Source organism: Equus asinus, chromosome 9, assembly GCF_041296235.1.
Source record: "Equus asinus isolate D_3611 breed Donkey chromosome 9, EquAss-T2T_v2, whole genome shotgun sequence".
NCBI classification, from domain to species: domain Eukaryota; kingdom Metazoa; phylum Chordata; class Mammalia; order Perissodactyla; family Equidae; genus Equus; species Equus asinus.
In genome coordinates, this window is record NC_091798.1 from 96,136,398 (window position 1) to 96,154,512 (window position 18,115).

At 49.3% G+C, this 18,115-nt stretch overlaps 1 protein-coding gene across 5 annotated transcripts in view; it reads left to right on the forward strand.

Annotated features, from left to right (window-relative positions):
- ZNF496 (zinc finger protein 496) overlaps positions 1-12,155 on the forward strand; it is a 37,382-nt gene extending 25,227 nt beyond the window's left edge. For all 5 annotated transcript variants that reach the window (XM_070517997.1, XM_044778083.2, XM_014826693.3 and 2 more), the window contains one exon: positions 9,501-12,155. In XM_070517997.1, the coding sequence (XP_070374098.1) occupies positions 9,501-10,255 (755 nt within the window). In that variant the 3' untranslated portion in view covers positions 10,256-12,155. The remainder of the gene's footprint in view (positions 1-9,500) is intronic.
- The last annotated feature ends 5,960 nt before the right edge of the window (positions 12,156-18,115 follow it).

An 18,115-nucleotide genomic window follows, 5' to 3' on the forward strand; every position in this document is an offset into this window, starting at 1 on the left:
CTTTTTACTCCATGTTATCGAGCCATAGTGGGCTTTTTCTATGGATTTGTAGGAACTCAAAATTATGGGTCTGAATCTGTCGCCTCTTATGTATTTGCACGTAATTCCTCTCATTTCTAAACTTTGGTCATGTGTCTTTCAGCACATAAATGTCTTTTTTTCACATTTTTAAAATGCCAATACACTTATTCATCATCTCCTTTTTTGGTTTTATGTCTTGCTTGAGAGCGCTCTCCCCATCCTGACTCGTAAGAATATATTTTTGTACCCTTGTCGTTTTGTTTCCTACCATCCCTGCTTCCCTCAGCCCCTTCAGCTCCCGGCTTCCTTCCTGTGGGGTCAGGTGCCAAGCTGGGCCCACGCCGTTGCCCCTCAACACACCAGCAGCCTGGCGTTCCCCGGCCACACACAGCAGAGCCGCAGGCTTGGGCACCCTCCCTGTTTGTACTCAGTGCTAAGCTTAGCTCCCTGGCATTCCTCTCCCTTTGCGTCTTGGGTGCACCTCCGAGTCCCAGCTCATCCACTGGGAATTCCTCACTGCTGTGTGATGGCGCACAGCACTATTGCTGATTTATCCCCCCTTTAAGGAAACTCTGCAGTTGTTCCTGGTCACTTTGGCTGGTCTGAGGGGCTGTCGTCCCGTACGCACAATGTTAGTTTCTTGGGGCTGCCGTAACAAAGGACCCCAGCCTGACAGGATCCGACACCAGAAAGTGACTTTCTCACAGTTCTGGAGGCCGAAAGTCAGAGACTCCATGTGTCAGCCTGGTGGACTTCTCTTGAGGCCTTTCTTCTTGGCTTCTATGTAGCCGGGTTTATTTTTGTCTTTTTTATTGTGGTAACATTGGTTTATAACATATAAATTTCAGGTGTTCATCATTATATTTCAGTTTCTGTGTAGATTACATCATGTTTCCCACCCAAAGACTGATTATAATCCATCACCACACATGTGCACTGTCACCCCTTTCGTCCTCCCCGCTTCCCCTCTGCTAACCACGATCTATTCTCTGTCTCTGTGTGTTTGTTTCTTTGTCATTGTTTTAGCTTCCACATATAAGGGAGATCATACAGTATTTGACTTTCTCTGAGTGGCTTATTTCGCTTAGCATAAAACCCTCAAGGTCCATCCCTGTTGTCACAAGTGGCCAGATTTCATCTTTTCTGATGGCTGAGTAGTATTCCATTGTGTGTGTATACCTTATCTTCTTTATCCATTCGTCCCTTGGTGGGCACGTAGGTTGTTTCTGGATCTTGGCTATTGCGAATAAGGCTGCACTGAACATAGGGATGCAAATATCTTTTGGAATTAGTGTTTTTGTGTTCTTTGGATAAATACCCAGAAGTGGAATAGCTGGATCATATGGTAGTTCTATTTTTAATTTTCTGAGGAATCTTCATACTGCTTTCCATAGTGGCTGCACCAGTTTGTACTCCCACCAGCAGTGCATGAGAGTTCCCTTCTCTCCACATCCTCTCCAACACTTGTTATTTCCTGTCTTGTTAATTATAGCCATTCTGACGGGAGTGAGGTGATATCTCATTGCAGTTTTGATTTGCATTTCCCTGATTGATAGTGATGTCGAACATCTTTTCATGTGCCTATTGGCCATCTGTATATTTTCTTTGGAAAAATGTCCGTTCATATCCTCTGCTCATTTTTTAATTGAGTTGTTTGTTTTTTTGACATTGAGTTGTATGAGTTCTTTATGTATTTTGGGTATTAACCCCTTATCACATATATGGTTTGCAAATATCTTCTCTCAATTGTTAGGGTGTCTTTTCATCCTGTTGATGGTTTCCTTTGCTGTGTGGAAGCTTTTTAGTTTGATGTAGTCCCATTTATTTTTTCCTTGTGTTTCCCCTGCCTGAGTAGACATGGTATTTAAAAGATGCTGCTAACACTGATGTCAAGGAGTGTACTGCCTGTGTTTTCTTCTACGAGTTTCATGGTTTCAGGTCTTACATTTGAGTCTTTAATCCATTGCTTTTTTTGTGTATGTGCACTTTTTTTTTTAATTGAGATAATGGTTTATAACATTGTGAAATTTCGGTTGTACCTTGTTATTTGTCAGTCACCATATAAATATGCCCCTTTTGCCCAACCCCCCTTCCCCTCTGGTAACCACTAAACTGTTCTCTTTGTCCACGTGTTAGTTTATCTTCCACATATGACTGAAATCAGATGGTGTTTGTCTTTCTCTGTGTGGCTTATTTTGCTTAACATCATACCTTCAGGGTCCATCCATCCAGGGTCATTGCAAATAGAATGATTTTGTCTTTTTTTATGGCTGAGTGGTATTCCGTTGTGTATATATACCATATCTTCTTTATCCAATTGTTACTTGATGGGCACTTGGGTTGCCTCCACTTCTTGGCTATCGTGAATGATGCTGCAGTGAACATAGGGATGCATAAGTCTCTTTGAATTGTTGATTTCAAGTTATTTGGATAGATACCCAGTAGTGGGATAGCTGGATCATATGGTATTTCTATTACTAATTTTTTGAGAAATCTCCATACTGTTTTCCGTAGTGGCTGCACCAGTTTGCATTCCCACCAGCAGTGTTCCCTTTTCTCCACAGCCTCTCCAACATTTGTTATTTTTTGTCTTGGTGATTATAGCCATTCTAATGTATGTAAGGTGATATCTTAGAGTACTTTTGATTTGCATTTCCCTGATGATTAGTGATGTTGGTTGTCTTTTCATGTGCCCGTTGGCCATCTGTGTATCTACTTTCGAAAAATGTCTGCTCATATCCTCTGCCCATTTTTTGATCTTTTTTTTTCTTTAGTTCTATGAGTTCTTTATATATTTTAGAGATTAAGGCTTTGTCAGATAGATGATTTGCAAATATTTTCTCCCAGTTGGTGGGTTGTCTTTCCGTTCTGTTCCTGGTTTCCTTTGCCTTGCAAAAGCTCTTTAGTCTGATGTGGGTCCCTTTTGTTTATTTTTTCTTTTGTGTCCCTTGTCCAAGTAGACATGGTATTCAGACCTTCTAAGACCAATGTCAAAGAGTGTGTTTTCTCTGTTTCTGTATTTCTATATTTTCTTCTAGGAGTTTTATGGTTTCAGGTCTTACCTTCAAGTCTACTGTCCGTTTTGAGTTCATTTTTGTGCATGGCAAAAGATAATGATCTACTTTCCCTTCTTTTGCATGTGACTGTCTAGTTTTCCCAACAGCATTTATTGAAGCAACTTTCTTGTCTCCATTGTATGTTCTTAGCTCCTTTGTCAAAGATTAGCTGTCCGTAGATGTGTGGTTTTATTTCTGGGCTTTCACTTCTGTTCCATTGATCTGTGTGTCTGTTTTTGTACCAGTAGCATGCCGTTTTGTTTACTATAGCTTTGTAGTATATTTCTAAGTCAGCAATTGTGATGTCTCCAGCTTTGTCTTTTTTTTCAAGATTGCTTTAGCTATTTGGGGTCTCTTGTTCCCCATATAAATTTTAGGATTCTTTTTTCTATTTCCGTGAAGAATGTCGTTGGGATTGTGATTGGGATTGTGTTGAATGTGTAGATTGCTTTAGGTAATATAGACATTTTAACTATGTTTATTCTTCCAGTCTATGTACATGGAGTAACTTTCCATTTCTTTATGTCATCTTTGGTTTCTTTCAATAATATCTTATAATGTTCATTGTATAGGTCTTTCACTTCCTTGGTTAAATTAATTCCTAGATATTTTATTCTTTTTGTCTGATCATAAATGGGATTGTATTTTTGAGTTCTCTTTCTGTTAGTTCATTATTAGAGTATAGAAATGCAACTGATTTTCTAAGTTGATTTTGTACCTTGAAACTTTGCTGTACTTGTTGGTTATTTCTAATAGTTTTCTGATGGATTCTTTAGGGTTTTCTGTATATAAAATCATGTCATCTGCAAACAGCGAGAGTTTCACTTCTTCATTGTCTATTGGGACTCCTTTTATTTCTTTTTATTGCCTAATTGCTGTGGCCAAAACCTCCAGTACTATGTTGAATAAGAGTGGTGAGAGTGGGTACCCTTACCCTGTTCCTGTTTTCAGAGGGATGGTTTTCAGTTTTTTACCATTAAGTATGATGTTGGCTGTGGGTTTGTCATATATGGCCTTTATGTTGAGATGCTTTCCTTCTATGCCCATTTTATTGGGTGTTTTTATTATAAATGGATGTTGGGTCCTGTCAAATGCTTTCTTTGTGTCTATTGAGATGATCATGTGATTATTATCCCTCATTTTGTTAATGTGGTGTATCACATTGAATGATTTGCAGATGTTGAACCATCCCTGCGTCCCTGGTATAAATCCCACTTGATCTTAGTGTATGATGTTTTTAATGTATTGCTGTGTTCAGTTTGCTAGTATTTTTGTTGAGGATTTTTGAGTCTATGTTCATCAGCAGTGTTGGCCTGTAATTTTCCTTCTTGGTGTTGTTCTTGTCTGGTTGTGGGAACAGGGTGATGTTGCCCTCGCAGAATGTGTTAGGAAGTGTTCTGCCTTCCTCAATTTTTTTAATAGTTTGAGAAGGTGCCACATATGAGTGAAATCATATGGTGTTTATCTTTTTCTCTCTGGCTTATTTCACTTAACATAATACCCTCAGGGTCCATCCATGTTGTTGCGAATAGGACAATTTTGTCTTTTTTATGACTGAGTATTCCATTGTGTGTATACACCACATCTTCCTTATCCAGTCATCAGTCGGCGGGCCCTTGGATTGTTTCCGTATCTTGGCTGTTGTGCATAAGGCCACAATGAACATAGGTGTACATAAGTCTCTTTGCATTGTTGATTTCGTGTTCCTTGGATACATTCCCAGTAGTGGGATAGCTGGGTCATATGGTGCCTTTCTGTTCTTAATTTTTCGAGGAATCTCCATACTGTTTTCCATAGTGGCTGCACCAGTTTGCATTCCCATCAGCAGTTTTTCAGGGTTCCCTTTTCTCCACAACCTCTCCAACATTTGTAATTTTTTGTCTTGGGTCTTGTTTTTTAATCCACCCCACTACTCTGTCTTTCGATTGGAGAATTCAGTCCATCTACATTTAGAGTGGTTGTTAATAATATGAGGGCTTAATGCTGCCATTATATCTCTCATTTTCCAGTTCTGCATTTCCCTTGTTTCTCATCCTGTGTATTTCAGAATATCCATTCAGTTTGTTGGTTCTCTATGATGATTTTCTTAGTTTTCTCTTTTTGTCATTTGTGTCTCTGTTCTGATTATTTGTTTAGTGGTTACCATGAGGTTTGTATAAAAAATCTCGTAGATGAGATAGTCCGTTTTCTGATAGCTTCTTATTTCCTTAAACTAAGCCAATTCCATCCCCTTCTTCTTCCACTTCTACGTTATTATTGTTGCAACTTATTCCATTTTGTATTTCGAGTTTTTGGTTAAAATGAAGTGATTATAGTTTTTTGTTGTGTTTTTTTTTGAGAAAGACTGGCCCTGAGCTAACATCCGTGCCCATCTTCTTCTACTTTATATGTGGGATGCCCACCACAGCCTGGCTTGCCAAGCGGTGCCATGTCCACACCCAGGATCCAAACTGGCGAACCCTGGGCCGCTGAAGTGGAACATGTGAACTTAACTGCTGCACCACTGGGCCGGCCCCAATTATAGTTGTTTTTGATGCTTTCCTTCCCATTATCTTTAATGTTATAATTAAGTGTTTGCTAACCTGTTCTGATAGAGAGCTGCAACTTTCTGATTTTGTCTACCTATTTATCTCCTTGCTCAAGGCTTCGTAAACCTTTCTTCTTTTTTGTTCAGGTATGAGGGCCTTCTCAAGCATTTCTTGAGCCAGGAGGTGGGGTGGGGGTGGGGGGGTGGCCTTGTGGCAATGAACTCTCTCCACTTTTGTTTATCTGGGAAAGTTGTTATTTCTCCATCATATCTGAAGGATATTTTCACTGGATCTGGTATTCTTGGCTGAACGTTTTTGTCTTTCAGAATATTGAATATATCGTTCCACTCTCTCCTAGCTGCTAAGGTTTCTGCTGAGAAATCCACTGAACGCCTGATAGGGGTTCCTTTGTAAGTTATTTTCTTCTGCCTTGCTGTTCTTAATATTTCTTCTTTGTCATTAATTTTTGCCAGCTTTACCACCATATGCCTTGCAGTAGGTCTTTTTACATTGATATAGTTAGGAGATCTATTAGTTTCTTTCCCCTTTATTTCCAACCCCTTCCCCAGGTTTGGAAAGTTCTCAGCTATCATTTCTTTGAACAAACTTTCTGCTCCATTCTCCTTCTCTTCTCCCTCTGGAATGCCTGTAATCCTTATGTTGTATTTCCCAGTTGAGTCAGATATTTCTTGGAGAGTTTCTTCATTTCTTTTCAGTCTTAGTTCTCTCTCCTCCATCTGAAGCACGTCTGTATGTCTGTCCTCCAGACTGCTGATTCGTTCCTCCATAATGTCTGCTGTTTTATGCAGGGGGTCCAGATTTTTATCTCATTCATCGTTTTTCATGTCCAACATTTCTGATTGGTTTTTCTTTATAGATTCAGTCTCTTTTGTGAAGAAGTTCCTGATTTCATTGAACTATCTGTATTTTCTTGTAATTCGTTGAGTTTTTTTAAGATAGCTATTTTGAATTCTCTGTCATTTAGATTATAAATTTCTGTGCCTTCAGGATTAATTTCTGGGTGCTTGTAGTTTTCCTTCTGGTCTGGAGATTTAATGTATTTTTTCATACTGTTTGGTGTGGATTTGTGCCTCTGCATAGTGATAGTATCTGGTTGCAGCTTCCACCTGCCACCACTGAGTGGGAGTCAAGAGCTGTGTGTTCTGAGCCCACCGTGATCCACAGCTCGCTCACTCACAGCCATGGCTTTTCTGTCTGTGTGGGTGCTCTGGCTGACTGGCTGAACTGGAGCACCGGACAGGGGGAGGGGCGCTTTCTTTCACCTGCACGATCCCAAGTGCATTCTCAGTCTGCCCTCACTGTCTGTTCTCCTGGTGTGCTGGCTTGGAGTCACCCCCGCAATAGCTTAGCCACCTCTGGGTGGGGCTTTCCCGTGGGCTGTGAGGGAACTTGGAGAACAAGGGTGTCCCTGTGGAGGGCCACCCCCTCCCCTATCTCCCTTCAGAACTGCATGTGGTCCGGAGCCCAGGGTCACTGCCATTGGGGGAGGGAGAGCAGATTCCCCTTACCTCTTTCCACTTCCCTGGGGATCCAGCACCTCCACCTTCAGACATGTGGTTGCATGGGTCTCTCAGATGTCTTTTGTATTGTGTGACTGTCCTCTGTTGGTATATGAATGTCCTTTTTGTTGTATCTTAGTGGGGAGAGCTCACTCCACTGTGTTGCTGACATCACTCTCTTTAATCTATCTTAGTTAAGTTTTGTGTATGGTGTTAGATAATGGTCTACTTTCATTCTTTTGCATGTTGCTGTCCAGTTTTCCCAGCACCATTTATTGAAGCAATTTTCCTTTCTCTATTGAATGTTTTTGGCTCCTTAGTCGAAAATTAGCTGTCCGTAGATGTATGGTTTTATTTCTGGGCTCTCAGTTCTGTTCCATTGATTTGTGTGTCTGTTTTGTGCCAGTGATGTGTGAAAGGTCTTCCTGTCTCCACAGCCCTTACCGTGCTCTGAAAGGATTTTCCCACCCACACCTGTTTAATAGTTACCATACTGTTTTGGTTACTATTGCTTTGTAGTATATTTTGAAATCAGAGAGTGATATACCTCCACCTTCGGTTTTTTTCCTCAGGATTGCTTTGGCCATTTGGGGTCTTTTTTTGTTCCATATTAATTTTAGGATTCATTGTTCTATTTCTGCGAAAAATGTTTTTGGGATTCTGATTGGGATTGCAGTGAATCAGAATGCTTTAGGAAGCGTGGACATTTTAACTATGTAAGTTCTTCCAGTCTTTGGCTCAGATCTCTGCCCATGCTGGGGCCTGTACCCTCAGGTGACAGTGGCAGCCTTGTGGACCTCTCAATTGCATTCTTGGAGGCATTCTTCCTGTTTCTTAAAGGATAACGTATGTTCCAGCCAGATACCTCTACTGACCTGTTTGGTGGAATCCCAGAAGTCTGGCAGCCTTCCTTCAGTTCATCCTGTGTCTGTCCTTTTCAGTCCAAACTGACAGTGTTTCTGCTCAAATAAAATTCTCAAAAACATAGTTGGTCTCCCATGCGGTTGACAGGGGTCCCGTCCATCAGACCAGAGGGTCCTCTGCAGATCGTCCCTGGATCTCCGCATCTCCATTCCTGGCTCCTCCTGAAATGGTTGATCAGATGCATGGGTCACCCCCATAATCTCTTGAGCAAATGGTCATTCAGCCACATCCTTGGTGTCCTCTCCAGAACACACATTCTCATTTTTCCAATGTGGATGGACTGGGAGTTTTCTAAATCTTCTGGTCTCCCTCTGGCTCCCCAGTTTCACATTCTTCCCAAGCCCCTCCCCCTTGTTTTCTGATGGATAGACAAAGGCCCCATGGGCTCTGCCACTGCCTGGTGTCTCTCCTTCTCTGTGGCTTCTGGGTCTTCCTGCCCTCAGCTTCCCTGACTTACCAGAACTCTCCTCCCTCCAACAATTAAGTCCAAAATAACCGTATTCCTACTAATGTCTTAAGGGCCCAGCACTACTCCCCGCCTTGTAGACCTGAGCCCCACATTTCACAAAAGGGAGGAAGCAGAGGCCCCAGGGGAGCTGTGCAACAGGCTCTGGGCTACAGGCCAGGACCTCACGTGAGGTTCCTGCTGCCCACCCACCTCCTCCTTGTGGTACCGCTTTCCAACATCACTCGGGATCCATTGAGTCAGCTTCAGTCTAGGTTATGAAGTGCAAAACATGTGCACCCACCACCACTGGTGGCTGCTGGTGGGCCTCAGATGTGACCCTCGGAGGGAGAGGTGCTGGTGGGGGACTCAGTGACCTGGCGGTCTGGGTCCCTTGAACGCCCTGACATCTGACAGCATAGCAGGCTCAGCGCCCACTTCACCCTTGAGTTTGCTTATGTGTATAGTGGGGTAAATAATGTGTTATTGGGTTGTGTCAAGGAGCACATGGGACTGTCAGAAGTTGCGCACAGCCCTGGAGCATTGACATGCTTAGGACCTGGTGGCCACCTCACCCTGCTCTCCACTCGTGGAATCTCTGGTCTTCCTCTCTCCACGGCCCTTACTGTGCTCTGAAAGGATTTTGCCACGCCTGTTTAATTAGGCAGTGCCGAGTGATGTGTGAATGGTTAAGAGTTTACACAGATAAATGGAAAGTCTTAGATCTTGGAGGGGTCTCAGTGGCTAGAAAAGAAAAAAAAACAGGTTGTGGCTGTGGCTGACGGTCAAGGGCTTTGTGGAAAGGGCGGGGAGGGGAGAGGAGAATGGGAGGACGGGTGGGCTCGGTGTGGCCCATGCTAAGGGTTTCCTTCTCAGGCTGCACCAGACATCCCTGCAGGGGGAAGCTCTCTTGCAAAAGGACCCATGAGAACCCTCCTGGTGGGGCTCCCTGGGGCTGGGGTGTGGCCTGGGCAGCACTGCTGACCTCCACGTTGTTTTCCTGTAGCCGCAGGCAATGCTCCGTCCCTGGAGCGCAGCCTGGACGAGGAGGTGACCATCGAGATAGTCCTGTCCAGCTCCGGGGACGAGGACTCCCAGCTCGGCTCCTACTGCACCGATGAGCCGCGGAGCCCCCCGGAGAAGCCGCACAGCCTCCCTGCTTCCCCCCGGAGTGGCGCCGAGGGGGCCGAGGTGCAGACCTCCTCCAGGAAGTCCTACGTGTGCCCCAACTGTGGCAAGATCTTCCGCTGGAGGGTCAACTTCGTCCGGCACCTGCGGAGCCGCCGGGAGCAGAAGCCGCACGAGTGCTCGGTGTGCGGGGAGCTCTTCAGCGACAGCGAGGACCTGGACGGGCACCGTGAGACCCACGAGGCCCAGAAGCCCTACCGCTGCGGCGCCTGCGGGAAGGGCTTCCGCCTCAACTCGCACCTGCTCTGCCACCGGCGTGTCCACCTGCAGCCGGATGGCCTGGCGCCGGTGAGGAAGAGGGAGCAAGCGGAGCCGGGGCCCACGGGCGGGGGTCCTGGTACCCTGCTGGGGAAGGGCCCGGCCAAGCTAGGCTTCCAGTGCTGTGACTGCGGGCGGGGCTTCCAGCGGCCCGACCACCTGGCCCGGCACCGCAGCGCCGTCCACGAGAAGAGCCGGGCGCGGCCCCTGCAGTGCCGGTACTGTGTTAAGAGCTTCTCGCACAACTCCGACCTCCTCCGCCACCAGCGCCTGCACATGAAGCGCCGCTCCAAGCAGGCCCTGAACTCCTACTGAGCTGGGCCCGGCCTGCAGGTGCAGCCTGGCCTGCAGGTGTGGGCCCAGGTGCCGTCCCAGGTGCGATCCGCGGTCGGGTGTGGCCCCAACCTGGGCCAGGTGCATCCACTCATGCCCGGTACTGCCTGGGCCCCCCTCCCCATGGTGCACGTCCTCTGGGACAGGGCCCACTTGCTCCTGCCCTGTGCTCTCAGGTAGAAATGAGATAGTGGCCAAGTGAGCATTTGTTCTGTCTCTGCTGTGCCAAAAAGCAGGGAGGGTGTCTCACCACCAGCCCTGATTCTCCCTGTTTCCGGGTCTCACAGAAGCCCATCCAGTGCTTCCCCAGTGGCTGGGGGACTGGCTGCCCATCCAGTGGTGACCCTGGGGTGTGTCCTTCCCTGCACTCTCCCGTCTGCCCTAACTGCCTTCCTCTCTGACAGCAAGGAGCGGCAGGTGGGGCGAGGGCAAGGAGGGAGGCTGGGACCGGAGGGGACGTGGGGAGCAGGGCCGAGCACACCAGCCAGGCCACGTCATCCGAAGTCTGAGTCCCTGTCTCCATCTGGCCACAGGAACGCTCCACATTTCTCAGGCGGCCCTTTCAGGCTTGGAATCCTTGGGGGTGCTTTCCGGAAGGGAAGCGGTATCATACTCCTTTATTTGTGATGGCGTCTGGTGCTAGGGATTGTGAGCTCATCAAGGGCAAAGCCCACGTTTTAGACTGTATGTTGCATCCCCTCCCCAAAATGTCGTGTCTTTGTACCTGCAGGCCCTTGGTCAGTAGTTGTGGGGTGGAAGTGGAGCCGTCATCATCTGAAAGGCACTTAAGTTCCCCTTCCCATTCGGTGGGGTTTAGGAATGGGGAGCTCAGCCTCCCTGTGGGGCTCTTCCGTCTGGGCGAGCTGAGCAGGGGAGACAGAACCTTCCGTGAAGTCATGCTCTGCACGTGTGTTCACTTGGCGTGTTGATTGTGTGAGTCTGCTAGGGCCGCTGTAACCGAGAACCAAAAACTGGGTGGCTGAGGACAATGGAAATCACGGTCTCAGTTCTGGAGGCCAGAAGCCCCAGATCGAGGTGTCAGCAGGGCTGGTCCTTGTGCGGGAGAGATCTGTTGCAGGCCTCTCCTCTGGCTTCTGGTGGTCGCTGGCAGTCGTTGATGTCCCTTGGCTTGTGGAAGCATCACCCCATCCCTGCCTTCATCTTCACGTGGTGTCCTGTGTGCGTGTCTGTCTCCAAATGTCCCCTTTTATAAGGACACCAGTCATGTTGGATTAGGACCCACTCTGCTTACCACAGTATGTTCCCATCTAACCTGGTTACACCTGCGTGACCCTGTTTCCAAATAAGGTCACTTTCTGAGATACTGGGGTTAGCACTTGAATATATGAATTTTAGGGGGTGGGGAGCCACAATTCAGCCCACAACACCAGATAATCCTGATTCGCAGATGAGTCAGTACAGACTAGGGTTAGCTCTCTGTTCCATTGGAATAGGATTCGGACCCCAGCTTCTGCTTCCCTGCATGATAGTAGCCTGGGATTCTGGACTGAGAGTGACCATAGGTAGCGAAACCTCAAGCAGTGAAAACTGTGGTCTTGTTCCCGGAAGACAGTGTCGGCTGGGCTCTGACGGAAAGCTTGGGGCTGTGGAGTAGCTGTGGCTGGACCTGGAAGCCAGCGGCCAGGCGGGTGTTAGAGTGTTTGTGTGTCAGGCCCGTCGGTGCGCAGTGAGGCCGGGTAAGTGAAGGCAAGGCCGTTGCTGCTCGTCACCCACTTCATCGTCACATTGAGACGCCGCTGCCACAAACCCGGTGAAAGTGTCACAAGGTTTTATAATTCGATTACTGTGCCCATGTAGACACATCTACATGCCCAGGAGCAGTAAATGCAATAAAACATTCGATCATACCCTGAACAAGAAATACACCGTCAGGCTCTTGTTTCTAAGTGGTTTGCCTCTTGTGTTGACGTGCCAGGAAAAGGGAAAAGGTGAGTCTCTAAGCCGACGGAGGGAATTCCAAATAGAAACCAGACTGTGTGTGCCCCCACCTGTGCCCTCTTGCCCAAGGGTTCCATGGTGGGAAGGCTGTTTACGTACCTGCCTCGGACATGTGTCAAAAGAGGAACATTACTCTCCTCGCTGGTGTATTTTACGTGTAAAATCTGATCATAAGAAAGACACAAAGGGAAAGTAACAGAACTGAGACCCTCGAGGAGACTGCATCTCAAGTCCCATCACATACTGTGAGGGAGCCCCCCATGCACTGCTCAGAGCTGACCAAGGCATCCAGCCACAATGTCCCAAGCCACATTGCCACTAGATTCGGAAACCCTCCTGGGTGAGGTAGCTCAAATCCCAGGTTCGTATCACGCAGAAGAAGCCTGTGGGCTTATCTGTACTGGGGAAGCCCCAGGTGGCACTTGGCTTCAGCCAAGAAGAGCTGACCCCCTTGGTCCCTCCCAGGGGCTGGGCAGGCTGGTGAGCCACGTCTCCACCTTGCCATGGAGCCTCGCAGACCCACGTCTGAGGAGCCTCTGCCCACTGTTCCTCCAGTCCTTGTTCCCACAGACTCAGGTGCCAAATAGAAACTGCCTGAGCTAATGTTCACGTTAGACTTGTGGTCAGAGCAGCGTCTGCAGTGCGGAGGAAAGATGGTCTGCTGGCCTGACAAGGAGCTGCAGGGGGAGCCTACTGAACATGGGCCTCTGGTCCTCGGACAGCACCTCCTGAAACTTGGGCACATCTGGTCACTGACCTGACCCCTCTCCGCAGCGGGGGTGTTTCACGCTCGTGGTCCCACCACAGCTTTGTAACTCAAGCTCAGCCATTCTCGGGTATCCTCCGACTCCAGGACTTCCCCCAGCTGGGCAAAACAAAGATGAGGCCAGTGCTGGGAAGTCCCTTGTCAGGCTGAGTCACACCGAGGTGCAATGGAGAAGGTCCAGGCCACACCTGCAGCCTGTGGGGCTTCGTCCAAGTGGCTCTCTCCCCGTGAGGTGGTTTTCCCCCTTCTGCCAAAAGCAGAGTTTGGGTCAGGCACAGGCCCTTGTGCTTGCAGTGTAATGAGGGGACTCGATGATACTGTCACCTCCCCAATTCCACTAAACAAGCCTAGGTGCATTTCCCATTCACAACCAAAGTTGATGCTGTGTTGTCAAAGTGATGGTCAGTGCTCACCATTGCTCCGTGTAAACAGGCCGTGTCAGGGAACATGCACAAGAAGGCAGGCCGGCCAGGGAAGGAGCACTGGGAGGAGAGGGTGACCAGGCCCTCCCGCAGCCCTGGCCGCATCCAGGGCACCCAGTGTCCACAGGCTGGTTGTCAGGGACCGTGAACTCATCAAGGGCAAAGCCCGGGGTCCATCTGTACCTGCTTTGACCATCCCATACCAACCGGGAACTTTATCCTCTCCCTAAACCATAGCCTGCACCCAGGGCACCATGACTAATGTGCATATAATCACCAGGATACATTGAAGCCAGAGAAATTCCTCATAAGATGCAGAACTGTGTTAAGAAGAGATGGGAAAGCGGATTCCTCAGTAATACACGTGGGTGGGAAAGCTTACCTCATACATCCTGGCCACAGCCAAGGACGTCGCAGGCAGTGGTGACCTCTGCGGGCCCTGGGCTGTCTCAGCACAGAGCCTCTTGCCGGGAGATGGCCCATTCTTCCTCATCTGCTGAAAGGCGGGTTGGCGTGGTTGTGTCTCTACCCGCCTACTGCACACAGGTCTTGCTTCATCTTGTCAAACATGGAGAGGCAGCGGTACCAGCCCTGAAAACGCTGGCAGTGAGAGAAGGCGCAGCTCAGACTGGGTGGGCGGGGGTGGGTGGGGGGGTGGGGGGGATGGTGGGCATGAATCGAGCACCCGCCACGCTGGAGCCCCTGGAGCGTCTGTGAGCTGAGGGGACGGGTGGCCGCCTCACGGAGGGCAGATCCAGAGTGAGATGTCCAGATATTTTTAAGCATTTTCCCGAGTGTTTCTGGAAGAAGATCTGGAGTGGGAAAGAGTCTGAAGTGGATTCACACCAGCACACTGCATCTTCAGCAAACGCTGACCTTGCGGGCGGGGAAGGGTGGCTGGACCACACTGAGCTTGCTCTCTCTTTCAGCCACTCGTATTTTTCTAAAATGGCTGATGTCAAGACGATATTCTGTGGTCATGATCTGGAATCCTCACCAGCAACTGCCTTTAACCATCTGTGCTCAAGAAGTCAAAAGTCTGACCGGATGTGCACACACCAAATTCATAGCAGTGGAACCCCCTAGATGGGAGCGCCTGGGGCCCCAGCACCCTTCAGGCAGTCCCTGGTCCCTGTGGGAATTTTCACGTGGCTGCTGTTGTGACAGCAGATAACTCTGGCTTGGGCATTCTCTCTGTCTACGAGAAGGTGTTGGGCAGTCTTGCGCTCAGAGATGGGGGTGCAGGCCCCGTTGTAGTAGGGAAAAAGAGATACCTGGTGCGTCTCTCTCAACACTGTCCCCACTGCTCATCACAGAGGGCAGAGACCTCACAGTGTCCGTCTATTTACATCGTCAGCTCAGTGGTACAGAATGGGACCTTGACCCTTGGTATGTGCTGTGTAACGCTCCCCTCATCACCTCTGCCCTCCCGAGAGAGACTGCACTCCCACTGGAGCGGGGTCTTGGGGAATAGCTTGTCCTGGAACCCGGGAGAGCCTGTGCTGGCCTGGCTCTAATTCTCCGACACCAACTGAGGGCCCAACAGTTCACTTCCACGCTGACACTAGCCACTGGAGGTGGCGCAGACCCCGAAGGTTAAGGGCAAAGTCCTGCACAGGACAGCCCCCACTTCAGATGCCCACTGCCAGTCTCAGGGGTCACTCACACTTCTGCTGGGCTGGCTACAAATCGGGGGATTCCAATGACCCTCTCAGGTTTGATTATTCATTGGAACAACGCACAGAACTCACTGAAAGCTCTTTCCTTGTGATTAGATTTTATTGTAAAGGATCTGACTCAGGAACAGCCAAATGTTGGGGGTAGCACTTCGTGACGTCTGGAGGGTCCCGATGCACAGCTTCCACGTCCTGCCAGCACAATCAGGAAGCTGAGCTGAGCTGTCCGGGGTACTTATGGGGTTTCCATACCCCACCCCACGTTGACTCCATCTGCAGCCCCCTCCCCAGAGGTTGGTCTGGCCCAAAGTCCCAACCCTTTAGCCATGTGCTTGGTGACCAGCCCCATCCTGAAGCTATCTACCCTTCTCCCCACTTGAGTCCCATTAGCAGAACAAAGATGCTCCTATTTCTCAGGAAATTTCAGGGGTTCTTGAAGTTCAGTGCCAGGAACGAGGGGCAAGGACCAGACCTGTTCTTTGTTGTGCCACGAGCCGCAGGGAGGGGCCTCCCTCAGAAAGGACTCTCAGGATGCGGCCCCATCCTGCTCACATGGTCAAAGCTGCGGCCATCTGTCCCAACTTCCCTGTCACCCCGTGCTGGCTGCTACCCACTGGGGCTGTTCCCTTAGGGCCACGGGCTTGCTGGTCTCACAGAAATGCTGCTGTTCCCGGACACCAGTGGAGCTGAAAGCCCGGAGCTGCATGCACCCTGGAAAGGGGGTTAGTGGAGGGGCTGCTCTTGTTAGGACTTATGAGTGCTTTTGACCATTGCCATTTCGGGCAGATGAGGACATCACACAATGATAGACAAGGAGAGCAAAGTGGCCTCCTAGGTTTTACTTAAAGATGGTGGATTCCTCCCTAAGGATGGGGCTTCCTGTGGATGGATGCCACTTCCTCCCTTATCCTGGACACCCCGTGCTTGCCGAGGTGGCAGCACTGCAGAGCGGCCAGTGGGTCAGCTTCATGGTTCCAGTGTCTAGATGGAGGATCACGTGCGGAGATGGGGAAGGAAGGCAGAAGGAATGCACGCAGATGAATGTTCTCCTGCTTCAGCCCTTCGAGTCCTAAACATTTGTAACCAGAGACAACCCTAAAAGAGAATTTGGGCAAAATGCTTCTTCATGCCCAGGGAGTTGGGCTTGTGTGATAAGGTGTCGCAGCTGCCTGGGCTTGATGCCAGGTGATTCCAGAGGTGCTATCTTCATCCGCTTTCCTGTCTCCACAGCAGAGGGTGCTCGTCTCCTCTGCCGGTCGTGCACTCTTGTAAGATGCACAGGAGGGTGAATGGGGTGTGAGGAGGACGGTTAAATGCTAGACAACAAGCACTGAGCTCTGTTGCTCTGGCCGGAGACCCCTGGGCCGCAGGAAGCCGGGTCGCTGTGGCTCCCATCCACAGCTGACTTGCTCGGTTTGTGGAAAGCTTCCTTTGGATTCCAGCAGTTAGAGGCGGGCGCTGGAGGCAGACACCTGGTCTCTGAGCCGTGACCCAGCCGTGCCTCCTCCAGTCTGCAAAGGGAACTCTGCAGAGTCGGGGCTCTCACTGGATGGTTTTTAGCCCAGGTGCGTGTTTGCAAATCCTTCACTGGCCTAAAGAAGAGAAATATACGGGGTGAGCACATTCATTCACTTAGCCATGTTCACCAAGAGTTACTGTGATTGGAGTGCTTTCCCGTGAGGCCCACACCCTGTGTGGAATCTTCCGGATGTTGCATCACAAACAGCTGTCAGCAAAGCAGTGCAGGGGGGCAGAAAGGCTCCTGCCCTCCAAGGAGGTGAGCATCAGCAAGCCTCTGCTAGCCTCTCGCTCTGAAGCAAGTCAGGTGCAGAGGTCACAAGACGTGAAATAGTCGAGGCCCGGCATGTCTACTTGACTCCGCTCCCTACTCCCAGGCACCGGGTCTTCCCTGCGTTTTGAATCACTGCACAGTTTATCCACAAAACCCTTGGAAACAGGTGTGCTTGTGCACAGCTGCCAGCGGGGGCACAGTATAAAAAGGTGAGGGTTAGAAATAGAAGGAAAAGGTAGAAGACGAAATCTGCCTCCTGGAGGCCAGAAGGCATTAGGACTGAGGCTCATGAGTGCTGGGTCCCGGTCCTGAAATCAAGCTCCATGCGTGATCCTGGATGCCCTTCCTGGGGCTCCCCACCTCCAGTCACCACAAAGGCCATCCCTCACTCCCCAGCGAAGCTCCGTGGGCCTCACTCCGAGGAGCGAAATCCCAAGTGAAAGCAAACACTCTTGGGAGAGTATTTGCTCCCAAGAGAAATTCAAGTTTTCTGAGAATCTGGAATAAGCAAGGTAACAACAATAACAATTACAACCTGCAAGTTAAATGGGTTAAACACAGCCCAGGGGGCAGGAAGAGGAGACCCCGAGAACTGGAGGGTGTGAGGTGGCCGTGCCCTGGGGTGAACTGTGTCCCCAAAGACCTTCCACGTCCCAACCTCTGGAACCTGTGAACGTGACGTTATCCGGAAAAAGGGTCTTTGCTGGTGTGATCAAGTTACAGATCTCCAGAGTAGGTCATCCTGGATTACCTGGGTGGGCCCTAAATCCGATGGCAAGTGTCCTCACAGGAAGAGGAGACACACAGAAGAGGGGACATGGGGAGAAGTCATGAGAAGGCAGAGGCAGAGAGGATGACGCAGCCACAAGCCAGGGATGCCTGGAGCCCCCGGGAGTAGAAGAGACAGAAAGAATTCTCCCCTAGAGCCATCAAGACCTTGATCCCAGACTTCTGGCCTCCAGAACTGGGAGAGAAGGCCCCTCTGTTGTTTTAGCCAGCCCGTTTGTGGCTATTTGTTCCAGCAGCTCTAGGTTTCACCAGCTCCCTGGGGCTCCAGACGTTCCTCGGCTTGTGGCCGCATCTCTCCAGACTCTGCCCCCGTCTTCACAGGGCTTCTCCTCTCCGTCTCTTGTAAGACTTGTAAGATTCCACCCTTGTTGCTGGAATTAGGGCCCACCTGGGTAATCCTCAGTGATCTCATCACAAAATCCTTATCTTAATTATATA